The following is a 16,765-nucleotide window of genomic DNA, read 5'->3' as shown; positions in this document are numbered from 1 at the left end:
GAACCAGGTCACAGTACCTGGAGTGGGGCATTGGGCTGAGCACTGTGGGACAGGAGCTGCCACTGCAGGATGAGTGCAGAGTGGGCCGGGTCAGGACTAGTCTTGTGGTGCCAGGGCAAAGGGTGCATTTATGGAATGCTGGGTCACAGAAAGAGACAACAGGCAGTGGGGGGTCAGGGGGAAGGGGAAAGGGTTGCTTTGGTAAAAAGTTTGGGGACCACTTCCTAAGTGATGTATCCCAATACAGCACTGGCTTGACTCTGCTAGAGCTTCACACTGTGAGATCATGTGCCACTCATTACCCTCCCAGCCCTCAGCAGCACCCTTCAGTCCTAGGGTTGCCAGGCATCCAGTTTTCGACTGGAACACCCGGTTGAAAAGGGACTCTAGCGGCTCCGGTCAGCACTGCTGACCAGGCCATTAAAAGTCCGGTCAGCAGCACAGCAGGGCTAAGGCAGGCTCTCTGCCTGCCCTGGCTCCGCACAGCTCCAGGAAGCGGCCAGCATGTCCCTGTGGCTCCTAGACGCAGGGGCAATCAGGGAACCTCCGTGTGCTGACCCCACCCCAAGCACCGGCTCCGTCATTCCCATTGGCCAGGAACCGCAACCAATAGGAGCTGCAGGGGCAGCGCCTGCAGGCGTGGGCAGTATGCACCATGCCAAGCCACCTGGCCATGCCTCCACCTAAGGGCCAGACGTGCCAGCCGCTTCCAGGAGCTGCACGGTGCCAGGGCAGGCAGGGAGTCTGCCTTAGCACCTCTGAGCTATGAACCAGGAGCTGCCTGAGGTAAGTGCTGCCTGGCTGGAGACTGCACCCCAACCCCCTTGCCCCAGGTTGGAACTCCCTCCTGCACCATAACTCCCTCCCAGACCCTACACCGGTCACCCCCCCACCCCAACCCTCAGCCCTGAGCCACCTTCCGCACTCAAGCCTTTGGCCCCTGCCTGGTGCCCCCTCCTGCACCCCAAACCTCTCCAGACTTCTCCACCCCAAACCTCTGCACGCCAAACCTCTCCCCTCTGCACCCTAGCTCCACCCCAGAATCTGCACCCCCAGTTAGAGCCCTCCCTCCCTCCCACACCCCAACCCCCTTCCCCAGCCCAGTGAAAGTGAATGATGGTGGGGGAGAGTGAGCAATGGAGGGAGGGGGACTGAAGTAAGTGGTGGCGGAGCCTCAGAGAAGGGGTGGGGCAGGACAGGGCCTGGGGTGTTTGGTTTTGTGCAATAAGCAAGTTGGCAACCCTGTCCAGTGGCCCAGAGCAGCCATGACGATTATCAGGATTCTATAACCAGTTAGTGGCATAGACACCACTATAACATTACACCTCATTCTTTGCAGAAATATGGTTATTATATGAATATGGCATAACTAAGACATGCTTTATGCAAGATGGGTAGTATGAGGTATCGTTGGAAAGGATATGATTTACTGAATGTGTTTATCCAATTTTTATGCATGTATCATTTCTGTATTTGAAGTTAGGAATATTGTCTATGTACCAATTACAACTTGGGAAACAGCCACCAGACTAAGCAATCAGCCTTAAAGGGCCATTAGGAAAAAACAATGAGTCTTCGAAGATGTGCATCTCCCATCTTCCCTGGAGTTCCTTCCTGTGGACATTACAAATAAACCTTGTTTCATGGATGCTTTGACACTGCAAGGTCAGGTGATAAGGTCACCTGGTACAAAATACCACCTGGGACATTGCTGGTACTTTTCCACTGGAAACAAAGGCTTCCCACCTCATGTAAATACTGTTTAAGGCTGGGAAGCAAGGCAATTGGGGCTCTCCATTTGCCTCTCCACCCAAGAAGGAAGACTGCTGAAAGCTCCTGAAGAAACCAAGGAACTAAGCTATGGGAAGGCAAGGGATGAATCCAGGCTGAGAACAGGGGCTTAGACTGTAAAGAGACTAAGGAGGTGTGCACATGAGTGCTTGCCATTCTCCTAAGTCTTCCCACACAGAGCTGATTTCAATGTGTGTGCGCACACGTGCACTGGAGAAGGCTTGAGAGCCTAGCACAGCAAAAACAGGGTGAGGAAACCCAGGCTGGTGGAAAGGGTGGGCTCAGTGAGACCCCAGCATATCAGGTGGTGCCCCAGGATGGGGTCCAACCCATCACAACCGCAACCACCCACAAGCAACATAGACCAGTTTGTGTCCACGCAGCAGCACTCAAATTCCGAATAGCACAGAATTCCTTCTTCCTTCCTACTTCCCCACTTGAGCCCTGAGCCCACACAGCAGGTGTTCACATGCACACGTCACCTTGTAGGATTGGGATTGGAAGGCGTTCCCTCTGCAACTATCTATGCTACCTCTCATCTCATTGATTGTTGCTTGTTTGTCCTCTAACCCCTGTGTTTTACGATATGGTCTCTCCAGCTCTCACTGCATACGGGTTTCTGCTTCCTCCACAGCACGTATGAAGGCAGTTAAGAGGACAGACTCCAGGGCAGATCCCATGCAGCCTACTCCATACTTCTCTCCACAGTACAGTTATAATTATTCTGTTTATGGTCCATCAGCCACTTCCATTTGCCCTTCTCCAGACAAACTCTATCTTCTCCCAGGAAATTGTCTCAGACACTTTACTGGCTCACAGGTCTAGCTATATTGGGCCAGACTGGCCCAAGCTGGGGCAAGGAGATGTAAACTACACCTCCCTGTATCAACTAATCTCCCTACATCGCGAGAGGGTGACGTACCCACAGTGGTCAGGCAGTGCATGCCCCCACTCATCAGGGACACCGTCCAACTCCCAACATCCAGCTGCCATGGGAGAATTGCACAGAACAATCTCAGTTAGAGGGATCATACTATTAGGCCACCTCCCCCATTATGAGTGCAGTTTGCTCATTGTAATGTGGGGAGGGATAGCTCAGTGGTTTGAGTATTGGCTTGCTAAACCCAACGTTGTGAGTTTAATCCCTCAGGGGGTGATTTGGGGATTGGTCCTGCTTTGAGCAGGGGCTTGGACTAGATGACCTCCTGAGATCCCTTCTAACCCTGATATTCTATTTACCAGTAGTCTGTCCTGCCTAGATTTAAGTGAATCGAATTATGAGGTTTCTGCCATTGCCCCTGGGACACCATTCTGCAGCCTCATTCATCTCACACCAGGGCTTTCCCTGGCATGATCCCTTTCCAAATTTCACCCCATTGCCCCCCTATCATCATCCTAAATAACCCCTCTTCCCAATTCAGTGTTCCCATGCTGCAGGCAGGTATCATGCACCCCTCAGCCAGCACAGACCCCCAATCTCTGAAGCATTGCCACCACATACCTCCACCTGCTGGCAGATCTGTATCAGCTTGGCCATCTGGTTTTCTAGTTCACTATTGCGTTTAACCAGGTTGGTGAGGTTCGTCTCCAGGGTTTGCTGCCGGCACAAAAACAGGAATTAAAAAAAGAGAGTGTAAGCATCAGCAGAGCTGGAGAACCGGCTCCACAGATTAGGAACATCTCAGAACATTATCCAGTGATCATGTTTGATGACAAAACACACACACATTAACGGCTTTGGGCAGAGATGCTTGGTTGCATTGGCAGCTTCCACCTGGGCCATTTGCAGCTACCACAGAATGCTGGAATGCCGCTTCATGTAGAAAAGGGAGGCACAATAACCTGCTTCTAAGCCAAAGCTAATGTTATTTTATTATCCCAGGTTGACAGCTACAGTAACTTTCATGGGTGGCTAGAGGGCAGCACAGTGCAAGTAGCCCACAGGGTTTGGCAATGCAGCCTGCATCCTTAAAGGTCATCAGCACAGAGGAGGGATTGTTTGTGCCTCCTCTATTACTTTATTTATGACCAAGGCCTGGAATTTGGGAGGTGGGTTTTTAACCCTGCCTTGATTTTTCTTTTTGTGTTTTAATGTACAAAACTAAGTTTGACTCCCCTGACTTTCCTGGAAAACTCTATGCACAGCAGGAGAACTAATCGATTATTCCAGCTCTTGCAATTTCCCCATGATATGAGCAGAATTTCTAAAAGCCCAAGCTCCTGAAGTCATGAGATTATATGAGGGTTTTTTTAAAACACATATGTGGGAATCTATTGCTAACTTGGCAGATGGGACTGTGGGAAGCTGTCCATGTCTAGGCCTCAAGGACGGGCTAATTTAGGCTGTGAATTGTGTAGTGAGATGCTGGCCTTGGGCTGGTTCTCATCTGCCAGTAGGCAGTAAACAGGATAATAAATCAGGAGGTTGTATAGAATGACAATTATCCAATGAAGTTATAGCTGTGCCTGTGTGTATCTTATTAACCAATTAGCAATTGCTTGATTACCTGCCATAATTGTATATAAGAGCATGCTGGAGAGAAATAAATGACTTTGCTACCAATCACATTGATTGCTGGGCTCTGTCCGTGCCCGCCTGAGAGGCACCGCGACGCAACACACATACATTTCTAATCGTTGAGGTTGCAGAGCAAAGCTGAAAAACAGGACCCCTATAGGCTCAAAAACCAGAAGGCAAATAAAAAGAACACCATATTTTTTAACTGTCATGATTTTTGGGGACCTGGCACCTGATTTTAAATAATTGGGGTTGGCAGCTCTGTTATGACATCAAAAGATGCTGAGTATGGGAAAGTGAAGTGAGAGTCAAGACACTAAACACACTGCACTTATGTTAATAGCTACAGCATACAACTCCAATGTCCTAACACACCTGGAAGAAAAGCTCTTTTGTTAAAGATACATCTCCCCATCTTTTCTCCCTTCCAACTGCAAGCAGAGGAATCTCACATTGTTACCAAAGAGTCCTTCAACAAAAACAGGGCAGACCAGACTTGATATTCCTCATATTTCTAAAGTAAAAAGCAAACCGTTTTTTGTTAAATAGCTTCAGGCTCCTTTGAACATTATAAAACCCATAAAAACCACACACCTATTTTTCCCACCTTTCATATAGCAATACATATAGGTAGGCTTGGCAGAATTCAATTTCCTTTTTTTTTAAATAATTTTGTCAATGTTTATTTTTAAGCATTTTTTTAATTTTTATTTAAATTTTCACAGTTGTGGGAAATTATAAATGCATCAGAGTATGGGGAGGCGAGACAATTATTATTTAATTACTTTAGACTGCTGAGATTAAAGTTAAAGCTTTGTAACCATTCAAATACAAATTGTCTACATAATGTGTCCAGATATATACAATAAATACTTTTAAATCAAACTCTAATAAGTTCTCAAGGAATGTTTTCCTTACTTTGCCTATTGTGACGGGCAGATCACTATAGTAAAGTAGTGAGGAACAGGTATGTTAGCCCCAGGCTAAACAAATCCCTGGTACCCTCGCACCACCAACCCCACAAAACCCCAAAAGCACTGAAATGAAAGACTGAAAACATTTGGAGCAAGCTGTGCTTTCAGCTATATTTACTGTTTGTATTGCAGTGGCACCTAGGAGCCCATTGTGCAAGGCACTGTACAAACACAGAACAAAGACGGTGGTGTAAATCCAGAACAACTTCACTGGCTGTGGATTTACCCTAGTGCAAGAGCAAAAGCTGGCCCACATTCTCTCCCGGGAGACCTCCTGAGTCCCTAGGGTACATGCCAATCCCTACATGCGATGAACTCTTTGTCAAATTTCTGAAGGGGGGTTGTTAATATTATAGCAAAATAAAAAAGTCATTTGTGGCTAACCACAACTAGAAGGTTTTGTGTGGACGCCTGGGCCATTTAGATGAACTGAGACAGTTTGCAATCTTGCTTCCACTTGCTGCCTATTACGCTAAATGCTGGTTTGCTGCCACATCGGTCTTGGTGTGCTGGTTGATGTAATATTTATGGAGATGAATGCAATCTAACAGACATAGGAGCAGCTAGAAGAGAGCCCATTTGAAACTATTTCAATATCTGTGGACACACAGTGGACTTGTGCTTTTGGATATCAATAATTTAAATGACATCACATTTCCATTAAAATATGTGATTCCACTAAGATAAAATGTTTTATAACAAAGTGCTCACAACCTGTTGCAATACTTGTCATGAAAATGATACCCTATTAATATTTGAAGCTTCAGAGCCGAAAGAGAATCCCCCATGGTGTTTTATCCGTACTTGGCTTGGAACTGCGGCCCATAGCTCCCAGCAAGACTCCAACAGTCCCATAAACAAGGATTCCCTCTGCATGCACATATAATTCTGGGGCTGGTTAGCCAATGGAACTTGAATCACAGTCATAAAATACAGGCAAATCATTAATTCCTGAAACCCACTGGCTCCTAAAATATTCAGAGCTCATTTGCAATCCTGCGAATTGCTAGCCAATGGCTGAAAAAGATAATAAAGAAATAGGATTGAAAAATGACATGAAACTCAGGCAGCTTTCATTAAGCTGAAAATGCTATGCAAAACAAACCTACGTTGATAATGAAAAAGCCAGCTGTTAACAGTTTTTGCCACTGTTTTCTTATAGCTCAATATTATTAAACATAATTTGAATAAAGCACTGAGCATTTAACATGCTAATTATCTTTCTCATCATTGACTTAGCTACACTGGAGTTTCTGCGCTGAAATGGGAGTTGATCTTCTTTAATGGTCTAATGCTGTTGAGGAGGGGCAAGGAGGGTGGGAGAAGTGAGTTTTCAGTTAAATCCTTCATTACATGAAATTCTGAAATAGCTGTTCAGGAATCCAGGATCTACAGGTAAGAACATAAGAATGGCCATACTGGGTCAGATCAAAGGACCATCTAGCCCAGTATCATGTCTTCCAACAGTGGCCAGTGCCTCAGACGGAATGAACAGAACAGGTAATCACCAAGTGATCCATCCCCTGTTGCCCATTCCCAGCTTCTGGAAAGCTGTTGTCTTTCTAAGAGAGAGAGAGAGAGAGAGAGAGAGTGTGTGTGTGTGTGTCCTGTATAGCATCCATAACACTTTATATTGAGCAGGCATCAATTCATTAAGTGTTCTCTGATATTAAAACAACGTTCCAGGTCCTAAGGATGTACTAAATAAGTCCCAAATACTCTTCTTGATACTCCTGTCCTTCAAACCATCTTTGCCGAAAGACAGGGCTGACCATTGCTAGTACCAGGACTAGGATAGTACATGAAAATGCAAACATAGGTTGCTTCTGTTTAATTTGCTGAAAAACAAAAAGAAAATATACCTGAAGTCCTAATTATACCAGGTAGTTGTTATATCTATAATTATAGAAATTATAATTTCTGTTTAACTCTTATTTTCCCATACTCTATTTTTCCTGAACAAGAACGTCTATGGAACTCAAAGTTTGTCTTTTTCACCAACAGAAGCTGGTCCAATAAAAGATAGTATCAGAGGGGTAGCCGTGTTAGTCTGGATCTGTAAAAGCAGCAAAGAATCCTGTGGCACCTTATAGACTAACAGACTAATAAAAGATATTAAGTCACTCACCTTGCCTCTCTAATTTTCCAAAGCATTTACCTCCTGACCTGAAATATTCCAGTCTTGGTCTCTGCATAACTGTGATTTTTTTGGAGTGGGGAAAGGGGGAGCAGCAGCATGGGTATGAGAAAAATTCCTTTGGCCCAAAATAAGTAGATTTAATTTAAATTAAAAATGATAACCACACTTCCTCTCTGCATCCAACCCCCACCAAAAACAGCAGAAGCTTGGACTTTGGCATGGACACAGTCCTCTTTGAAGGCAACAGCTTTTGCTTTGCATGTAAACATATGACAATTTTAGACCCACTTCCTAAGCATGAGCAGTACAGTATTCCCTGGAGTCTAGGTGCACTTAAAGATAGATGCATTCTCCATATAAAAGGTGGTTAATTAGGTGCCAGCTTGCTGGTTCATAGATTACAAGCTTTGCTAGCTCTCATAGGTTACAAAGCCAATTATCACCAGTTTTTTTCTATTTTCTTTCTCTTTTAAGAAAAAATAAGCAAGAGAAAAAAGACAAGAAAAATAAAACAAATCAAAATTAGAAAATTTAAGAAACAATTGTTAATGCAATATCAAGGTCATGAGATCAAGACAAATTGAGAAACTGCACATTTGAATTTGCTCCAGCCATGTTAGCTCAGCCATGCTGGAAATACACAATATTTTCTATTCCTTTCTCCCTTATTAAATGTAACCTTTAATATAATCCTTTGTTATTAGACTACACTATAAACTATAAAAGTTGGCATGAAATGTGGCCAAATTAGCCTTTCTAGTGTAACCTTAATAATTGGAGTTTCCTGAATGTTCCTTACCCTCATCACTGGATTAACTAACATATTCCACAAGAATGTCTACTGGTACCTTCAAATGTGAACACTTGACCATCAAAATTACTCCAGAAAATTCACCTGGGAGATGCAATGCGGAGCCTTTTTCCACCTGGTAACTGCTTCAAATCCAGCCTAATGCAGGTTGGTAGTGACCACGAGTCAGTATCATGGGATGGCTGTTGAATGGCCTTATCGGAAGGAGTTGGTGGGTCCCAGATCAGTTTACAGTATCACTCTCTAGGTTTTTATACTGCATCCTTCACTCTGGAGTGTGTGTGTCCCCAACCCAAACACTGCCAACACCATGGCACTAGCCATGACTGACAATCCCTGGAAAGTAGCCTTACTTCAAGGCCCTTAAAGCTACAGCTCCTTGAGTCAGGAGAATCTCAGCTTTCATTTCAGAAAGGTCAGTGTCTAGCCTTCCTGCTGGTGGGGAAATGCCTGGAGCACTTGACACCCAGAGACACTCACCCCAGTGGATATAAAAAGGGAACTCTGTCTCCTGGGCTGTCATGTGCTGCCTCTCACCCACACTACATTCACTTTAAAACCAACCCCATCTAACGCTTCATTAGAAAGACAGCAAATGGATGTGAAATGAATGCATCTGGATTTGCTTATTACAGAACTGAGGAAGGGCTCTCAAAGGACTCTGGCTCTGCATTTCCCTGCACAGAAGTTGAGCAGGGGCCTGAAGGGACTAATGAATAAGAAATTCAAGCAGAATTTCTTTAAGCAACAAGGGACTGTAATATACAAATCACAGAACTCTACAAGAGAAGAGCGCTGAGATAGGGAAGACAAGACTTCTTTATAAGGTGTTTTACTTTCCCCAGAATGGAGGGCAGATGGTTTGTGTAAGTGGTGAGCATCCCAGCCCTGCCCTGTCTGGATTTCCCAGTGCACAGCACCTCAGACTCTCTGGGGCAGAGACTGTCTTTCTCTTAAGGTCTTGTCCAACACTGAGCAAGTTGACAATAATTCAATAAATATGACTAATAATAATATAGAGTAGAACTGATGGTATATGAACATTGCAGCTTTTCCTCCCACCTCCCCTCCACATCACCCAGTATCCTTGAACACATTATTTGTGAGCCATGCTGCTCATGAGTGCTGATCTCCTGCACAACTACACAGTATACTGATACCACTATCCATTCCTACATTCACCATTGGTTTGGAATGCGTTAATTGTACTCATTGTCCAGGTCAACAAAGCAAGCCTGGTTTCATCAATGAGACAGTTTCCTTGGTCTCCAAACATCAACTATGCCACCCAGTCCAACTTTACGTTATGTTTTCCCAGCTCCGTCCCATAATACTGGTTACTTCCTAAATCCAAATAAATGGATGCTCTGAACCAAATACTTTTACATTCTAACGCCCGCTGACCTACTTCACACTACTGCCTTCTCCATGTAGGTAAAGGAGCCCAGGGAGCTACAAAGCCTCTGAGATTCACTTATTGCCTTAGGAATGTACATCAATTCAGTTGCTAGCTGGGTTATCAAACATCTCTTAGCTGCAAATCAAACTGCATGGGCATCTGCTAAGTACCAACTGAATCCCTCTTGCCCTGAACATGTATGTGCAGCAGGGCAGAGATGCAAACCAGTGGAGCTACTCTGAGACTGTCTACATGAGAATGTATCAGAGGGGTAGCCGTGTTAGTCTGGATCTGTAAAAGCAACAAAGAATCCTGTGGCACCTTATAGACTAACAGACGTTCTGCAGCATGAGCTTTCGTGGGTGAATACCCACTTCTTCAGATGCAAGTGGTGGAAATTTCCAGGGGCAGGTTTATATATGCAAGCAAGAAGCAAGCTAGAGATAACGAGGTTAGTTCAATCAGGGAGGATGAGGCCCTGTTCTAGCAGTTGAGGTGTGAAAACCAAGGGAGGAGAAACTGGTTCTGTAATTGGCAAGCCATTCACAGTCTTTGTTTAATCCTGAGCTGATGGTGTCAAATTTGCAGATGAACTGGAGCTCAGCAGTTTCTCTTTGAAGTCTGAAGTTTCTCTTTGAGGTACAACCGCATCTGCTCTAACCCCACAGACAGAGACCAACACCTACAAAATCTCCACCAAGCATTCTCAAAACTACAGTACCCGCACGAGGAAATAAGGAGACAGATCAACAGAGCCAGACGTGTACCCAGAAGCCTCCTACTGCAAGACAAACCCAAGAAAGAAACCAACAGGACTCCACTGGCCATCACATACAGTCCCCAGCTAAAACCCCTCCAGCGCATCATCAGGGATCTACAACCCATCCTGGAGAATGATCCCACACTTTCACAGGCCTTGGGTGGCAGGCCAGTCCTCGCCCACAGACAACCTGCCAACCTGAAGCATATTCTCACCAGTAACTGCACACCGCACCATAGTAACTCTAGCTCAGGAACCAACCCATGCAACAAACCTCGATGCCAACTCTGCCCACATATCTACACCAGTAACACCATCACAGGACCTAACCAGATCAGCCACACCATCACCGGTTCATTCACCTGCACGTCCACCAATGTAATATATGCCATCATATGCCAGCAATGCCCCTCTGCTATGTACATCGGCCAAACTGGACAGTCTCTAAGGAAAAGGATAAATGGACACAAATCAGATATTAGGAATGGCAATATACAAAAACCTGTAGGAGAACACTTCAACCTCCCTGGCCACACAATAGCAGATCTTAAGGTGGCCATCCTGCAGCAAAAAAACTTCAGGACCAGACTTCAAAGAGAAACTGCTGAGCTCCAGTTCATCTGCAAATTTGACACCATCAGCTCAGGATTAAACAAAGACTGTGAATGGCTTGCCAATTACAGAACCAGTTTCTCCTCCCTTGGTTTTCACACCTCAACTGCTAGAACAGGGCCTCATCCTCCCTGATTGAACTAACCTCGTTATCTCTAGCTTGCTTCTTGCTTGCATATATAAACCTGCCCCTGGAAATTTCCACCACTTGCATCTGAAGAAGTGGGTATTCACCCACGAAAGCTCATGCTGCAGAACGTCTGTTAGTCTATAAGGTGCCACAGGATTCTTTGTTGCTTTTACATGAGAATGCTGCACTAGTTTAATTTTTTTTTAATTGTGATTTTAAACCAAATCTGTTAAGCTGGTACCAAAGGCCACGTGGACATGCAGTTTGGTTTGAATCAGGCTCATTTTGGTTTGGCCAAAGTCAAGTAGGCATTTGAGCTGAACCGAAATAAGCCATCCTTAAACCAAATCATATTATTCACGCTGGGGTTTGCAATAGTTTAAATAAATAGGTTAAAAACTGATCAATGTTAACCTTGTGTAGCTTTCTTGTGGTGACAGGGCCTTCTCTATTTTCCAAAAATTCTGTTCAAAATACATTTTCAGAATGCTTTCTTGGGCACAATGGCCATTCCCCATTGGCGCCAGGGCATTTTTCTTGGGGCTATTTCCTGAAAGTAACTCTACCTCCTCCCACAGAAGGACATTTCTGAATATTCTCTTTTCTTGGGCAGGTTTAGGTGCTACACTGGGGCAAGAGCATCCTGGGAAGGCCTTGATGGCATTCAGAAGTCTCACCGCCTGTCATCAATTAAGAGGTGAAGATGTAGCATGACTATTCACCAGGTTGGAATTACCAGCTAGATGCACTGGCACAGAAAAGCAGCCATTCCTGTCACTGGAATGCCTCATGTCCCTAAAGGTGAGGCTAGGGCTCTGGGCCTGAACAACATCCCTCTGCATCTCCAGGGCAGGCCTCAGACACTCATTTCTCTGTGGTAACTCAGTTTTAACTAAAGGAATGATAGCTTTCATTCTCTTCACAGACCCACAACAGAGCAACTGGATCCCCCACGCTGATTCCTGCACTACCTCCCCTTTCTTGAGGGTCACCAGCCTCAATGCTGATGATGACCCACACAGAAGACTAAGATCGCCTCTTTCCTGGGCCAGTAAGGATCACAGGAATGAGTGAAATACGGCACCTGCCCTGCATGCACCAGGCAGTATCAATACACACACAGTAGCTGTAATGTTAGCCATATCAGCAAAATAGTTACATGCTGCCCAAGCCACTGGGAAAAAAATAATTACAAAATTCATCACAAATAGCCAACAACTGGCCACAAATAAGCAACACCCAAATCACTTACCAGACACAACCATAAGGAGGATAAAACCCAAACCCCATCCAACACTTAATGGAACTCCAGTGCAGGCAAAGGCCCAGATAAACACATGAGCCTTGCACCCTCCATAGAAGGTGAACAAACTTTTATTATTTTTTAACACACTATTGCAGTAGCAGCAAGAACCTAACCAGACTGGGCCCCACAGTGCCAGGCACTGTGCAAACATGCCCCAGAGAGCTTAGTGTCTAAAAGACAAGATGGAAGAGGTGGATGAATCAAACACGTGGGTTAGAGTGGAGGGGAGAGAGTGTAGTGATAATAGGACGTGGGCAATTCTTAGCCAATCTGGGCAGTGATCACAACTTCCCGCTGCCTAGCTGAAAACTTGGGGTCTGGCACCCTAACAAGACAAATCTGCTAGAATTGAGGAGCTCCCTCCACGGAAAATGCCAGATCCAAAGAGTTTAAAGTCTTGGAACTGTTAACAGAAGTGCTTTGGCTGACCTCAGCTATCCAGAGCGCGCATCAGAAGAAAGGCCCCAGGAGTATTGGTGGAGGTGCTCATTAGCTGCACTAGTTATGTCCATCTCTGATGCAGTGTTTAAAAATCAGCCTCCCCTTTCTCCCTCGTGACTGTTTTAGCAAAATTAATTAGGAAAAAATCTATTGAAGATGAGCACAATTTATTCCGTTTTTGTAACTTAATGAAAAAATTGCAATTGTTCAGCTACTAGAACAAGGCAAGGAAAGGTACAATTTAGTCTGCCAAAAATCTCCAAGTAGCTCACAAGCTATGACACTAATGCATTTTAAGTAATTTTGAAGCAAAATAATGCTGGTAAAAGCTGAATTAAAATACCAGCTTTCATGAGTGATATCACCCTAAGTAGCAGATTTGACCTAGAAAATCAAACAATTTGTTATGGTGAAGTTATGACAGTGTTTATAATTGGGCTCAATATAGTCTGGAAACGAAGCTTTGAGCCAAAAGAGAGACTGATAATTATCCCATCAGTTAGAGGAAGGCCCCAGCAATGACAGGGTTGCATGTTTATCATGCCATCTTTTATTGCTCTGCCTAATTAGTCTGAGGTCACACACTAAACTGTAGCACTGAGCAGAGTATTCAGACACCCACTCTTCTCTCAGGTCACATCTCAGCCATTGACATTAATGAAATCATTGTGTCCTGGGCACTGTTTTGATGCATGAGTGTCCCAAATTGATGATCATGCCTCCACGATGCAGAAGGAAAAGCATTGGATCCTCCTAAGTCTTTGTCCCTGTTCTGATCCTCCGGTCCTAAATTGCAGAGGATCCTCAAAGCCCAACAAGACAGCATTGTTCCATTTTTGTTCTTCGCCTCAAACAGTAGGAAACTGCATGCAGCTGAAAGAGCAGCAGACTCTATTAACCCTTTGGATGCCCAATGGTACAGTGCCAGCCTCCATGCTCCAGGGGAGAAATTCCTGACATGGACCCTTCTCTTTCAGCTGACCACCATCAGGCACATACAGTTCACATTCCTCCTGGACCAGAAACAACTGGCCATCTAGTTCAGCACTGAACATAGTGGAGATCACAGGGAGATTTTATATTATGCTAAAACCCAGCAAGTATGAGCCTGCCTGTGGGCTGTTTTCCAGCTATCCTGACAGCATTTCAAAGCTCAGGTAGATCCCAGCCCCCATTTGTCATCCCTTTCCATACAGGTACCCTGGCATGCATCTGTCTGTCCATTCAGGGCAATTAACAGCCGCTTTGAATCAGGCATTGGGTTTGAAATACCGAGGCTCCATGGAACCACAGGTTCAGCTCCTGACACACCAACTGCTCTCTAGGCATTCTGCTACATGGGTCCTATGGGCACCACTTTGAAAAGCGAAGTCCTACCCATTCTGCATGTAAGAGGCAGACGCTGTGGCCATTTCCATAAAGATGGCCTTACCTCATGCGCTGGGCCAAGAAGCCCTTACCCACCCATCACGCTGGGCTTGCTGTGATGGCTGTTGTGTATTTGGTTGTCATGGTTTTGTTGCTATGGCAACTGAGTTAGATTATTATGGGTTAGCTCAACCGGTTTCAACCGGTTGAGGAGCTCTGTATATATGTAAATAAAATGGAGGTTTTGGTTAGCTGCCTGTTCTCTGGCCTCAAGTGATTGCTTCCTACACCGGCTGCCCCAAGGATATAACAATGGCTGCTGCCCTCCTCCACAGAAGCCGCTGCATTTCAGGAGCACTGTGTGTATGCACAGCAAAGTGTTAAACTCTTTGCAGTGAGAGGGGTCAGAGGCTATCACCAATATCACTATTCAGAACCACCATTTTGCCTTCCTGCTTCTCCCCGGAGATTGCACCACACTGTCAGGTTTTTCACAGCAAGTTTGCTCCATGTCTCATTTCCCACAAAATCTGATCATCAATGGTTCAAATGTAATGATTCTTCACAAGAAGGGGTCAGCTCTGCGGGGGATGGGTGGCATGAGCCAACACACTCTCTAGGTCCTCACTAACACTGGCTGCATTCCTGGCCAATGGGTGCTGCAGGCGCAGTGCCTGTGGCAAGGGGCAAAAAGGGATCCTGGTGGCTCCGATCAGCACCGCTGATCAGGCCACTAAAAGTTCGGTCAGCGGCAAAGCAGGGATAAGGCTGGTTCCCTGCCCGGCTCCAGGAATCGGCCAGAATGTCTGGCTCCTAGGCAGAGGGGTGGCCAGGGGGCTCCATGCACTGCCCTGCCCCAAGTGCCGGTTCTGCCGCTCCCATTGGCTGGGAACCACAGTCAATGGGTGCTGCAGGCTCAATGCCTGCAGGCAGGGGCAGCGCCTGTGGGCAGGGGAAGCAGGCGGAGCCCCCGTGGCCGCCCCTTTGCCTAGACATACTGGCCGTTTTCTGGAACTGCCTGAGGTAAGCGCTGGCTGGCTGAAGTCCGACTCCTCACCCCCTCCCACATCCCAACCTCATGCCCCAGCCCTGAGCTCCCTCCCACAACCAAACTCCCTTCCGGAGCCCACAACCTCTCCCGCACCCCAACCCCCTGCCTGAGGCCCCTGCTGAACCCCAAACCCCTCATCCCTGGCCCCACCCCAGAGCCCACACCCCAGCCAGAGACCTCACCCCCCAAACCCCAACCTCCTGCCCAAGCCCTGAGCCCCCTCCTGTACCCCAAAGCCCTCATCCCTGACCCCACCCCAGAGCCCTCACCCCCCCACACCCTGAACCCCTAACTTCTGCCCCCCCCCAGAGCCCACACCCCAGTCAGAGCCCATACCCCCTCCCAGACCCCAACCTCCTGCCCCAGCCTGGTGAAAGTGAGTGAGGGTGTGGGAAAGCGAGCAACAGGGGAGGGGGTTAGAGTGAGGAGTCGGAGCCTCAGAAAAGGGGCATGGCAGGGCAGCAGTGTTCGGTTTTGTGCAATTAGAAAGTTGGCAACCATAGGCTCACCCCATCTGCATCCCTCTAGCACAGGGGTTGACAACCACAGGGGTTGACAACGCTAGCCAAAGGTGGCATGCTAGCCAATTTTTGATGGCACGCGGGGCGGGCTGAGCCACTCAGCTTGCCGCCGCTCTGGGGTTCCCGCTGCTGGCCCCTTGCCAGCTGGGGTCCCGCCATCAGTCCCACTCAGCACCTGCTGCTGGCCTGGGGGAAGGAACCCCAGGCTGGCAGCGGGCTGTAAGCCCAGCTGACAGGAGCCAGCAGCTGAAACCCCAGAGCTGCGGCAGGCTGAGGGGTTTCCACCACTGGCTCTTGCCAGCTGGGGTCCCACCGCTGGTCCCACTCAGCGCCCGCTGCTGGCCTGGGGTTCTTCCCCCAGGCTGGCAGCGGGCTGAGAACCCAGCTGGCAGGAGCCAGTGGCCAAAACCCCAAAGAGGGGCGGGCTGAGTGCCGCTCTGGTGTTCCTGCTGCTGGCCCCTTGCCAGCCAGGGTCCCTCGCCAGTCTCTCTCAGCGCCCGCTGCTGGCCTGGGTGAAGGAACCCCAGGCTGGCAATGGGCTGAGACACTGGCTGGCAGGAGCCGGCAGCTGAAACCCCAGAGCGGGGGCTGGCGAAGACGCTCTCAGGCCACTGCCGAAACCCCAGAGCTGGGCTGGCTGACCTGCTCATCCCACCGCCGCTCTGTGGTTCCGGCTGCTGGCCCCTTGCCAGCCAGGGTCCCCACCGTAGTCCCACTCACCTTGCTTCAGCGCAGGCCCCCTGCCAGACAGGGTCCAGGCCTCCAGCCCTGATCAGCCATACCAGCTGCCAGCTCCACTCACCTCAGCTGCCGATCTGGGGTTCCAGCCAGTTAACAACTGATCACTCAGAAGCCTGTGTGCAGCTTAAAGTATCCAGATACGTGCCACCAGACACTGGAAAACTTAGCAAGGAAAAGCAAGGGCAAGGATCACACTAAACTA

General features: G+C 47.2%; 1 protein-coding gene across 1 annotated transcript in view; it reads right to left on the bottom strand.

The window, feature by feature from the left end:
• Positions 1-16,765, bottom strand: part of MID2 (midline 2) — a 321,117-nt gene that overhangs the window by 154,407 nt on the left and 149,945 nt on the right. The window contains exon 2 of the mRNA XM_039488713.1: positions 3,293-3,388. Within this exon, the coding sequence (XP_039344647.1) occupies positions 3,293-3,388 (96 nt within the window). The remainder of the gene's footprint in view (positions 1-3,292; positions 3,389-16,765) is intronic.

This window comes from Mauremys reevesii, linkage group 9 (assembly GCF_016161935.1).
Source record: "Mauremys reevesii isolate NIE-2019 linkage group 9, ASM1616193v1, whole genome shotgun sequence".
Classification (NCBI taxonomy): domain Eukaryota; kingdom Metazoa; phylum Chordata; order Testudines; family Geoemydidae; genus Mauremys; species Mauremys reevesii.
Note: the sequence above shows the minus strand (reverse complement) of the source record. Positions and strands in the feature narration are given on the sequence as shown.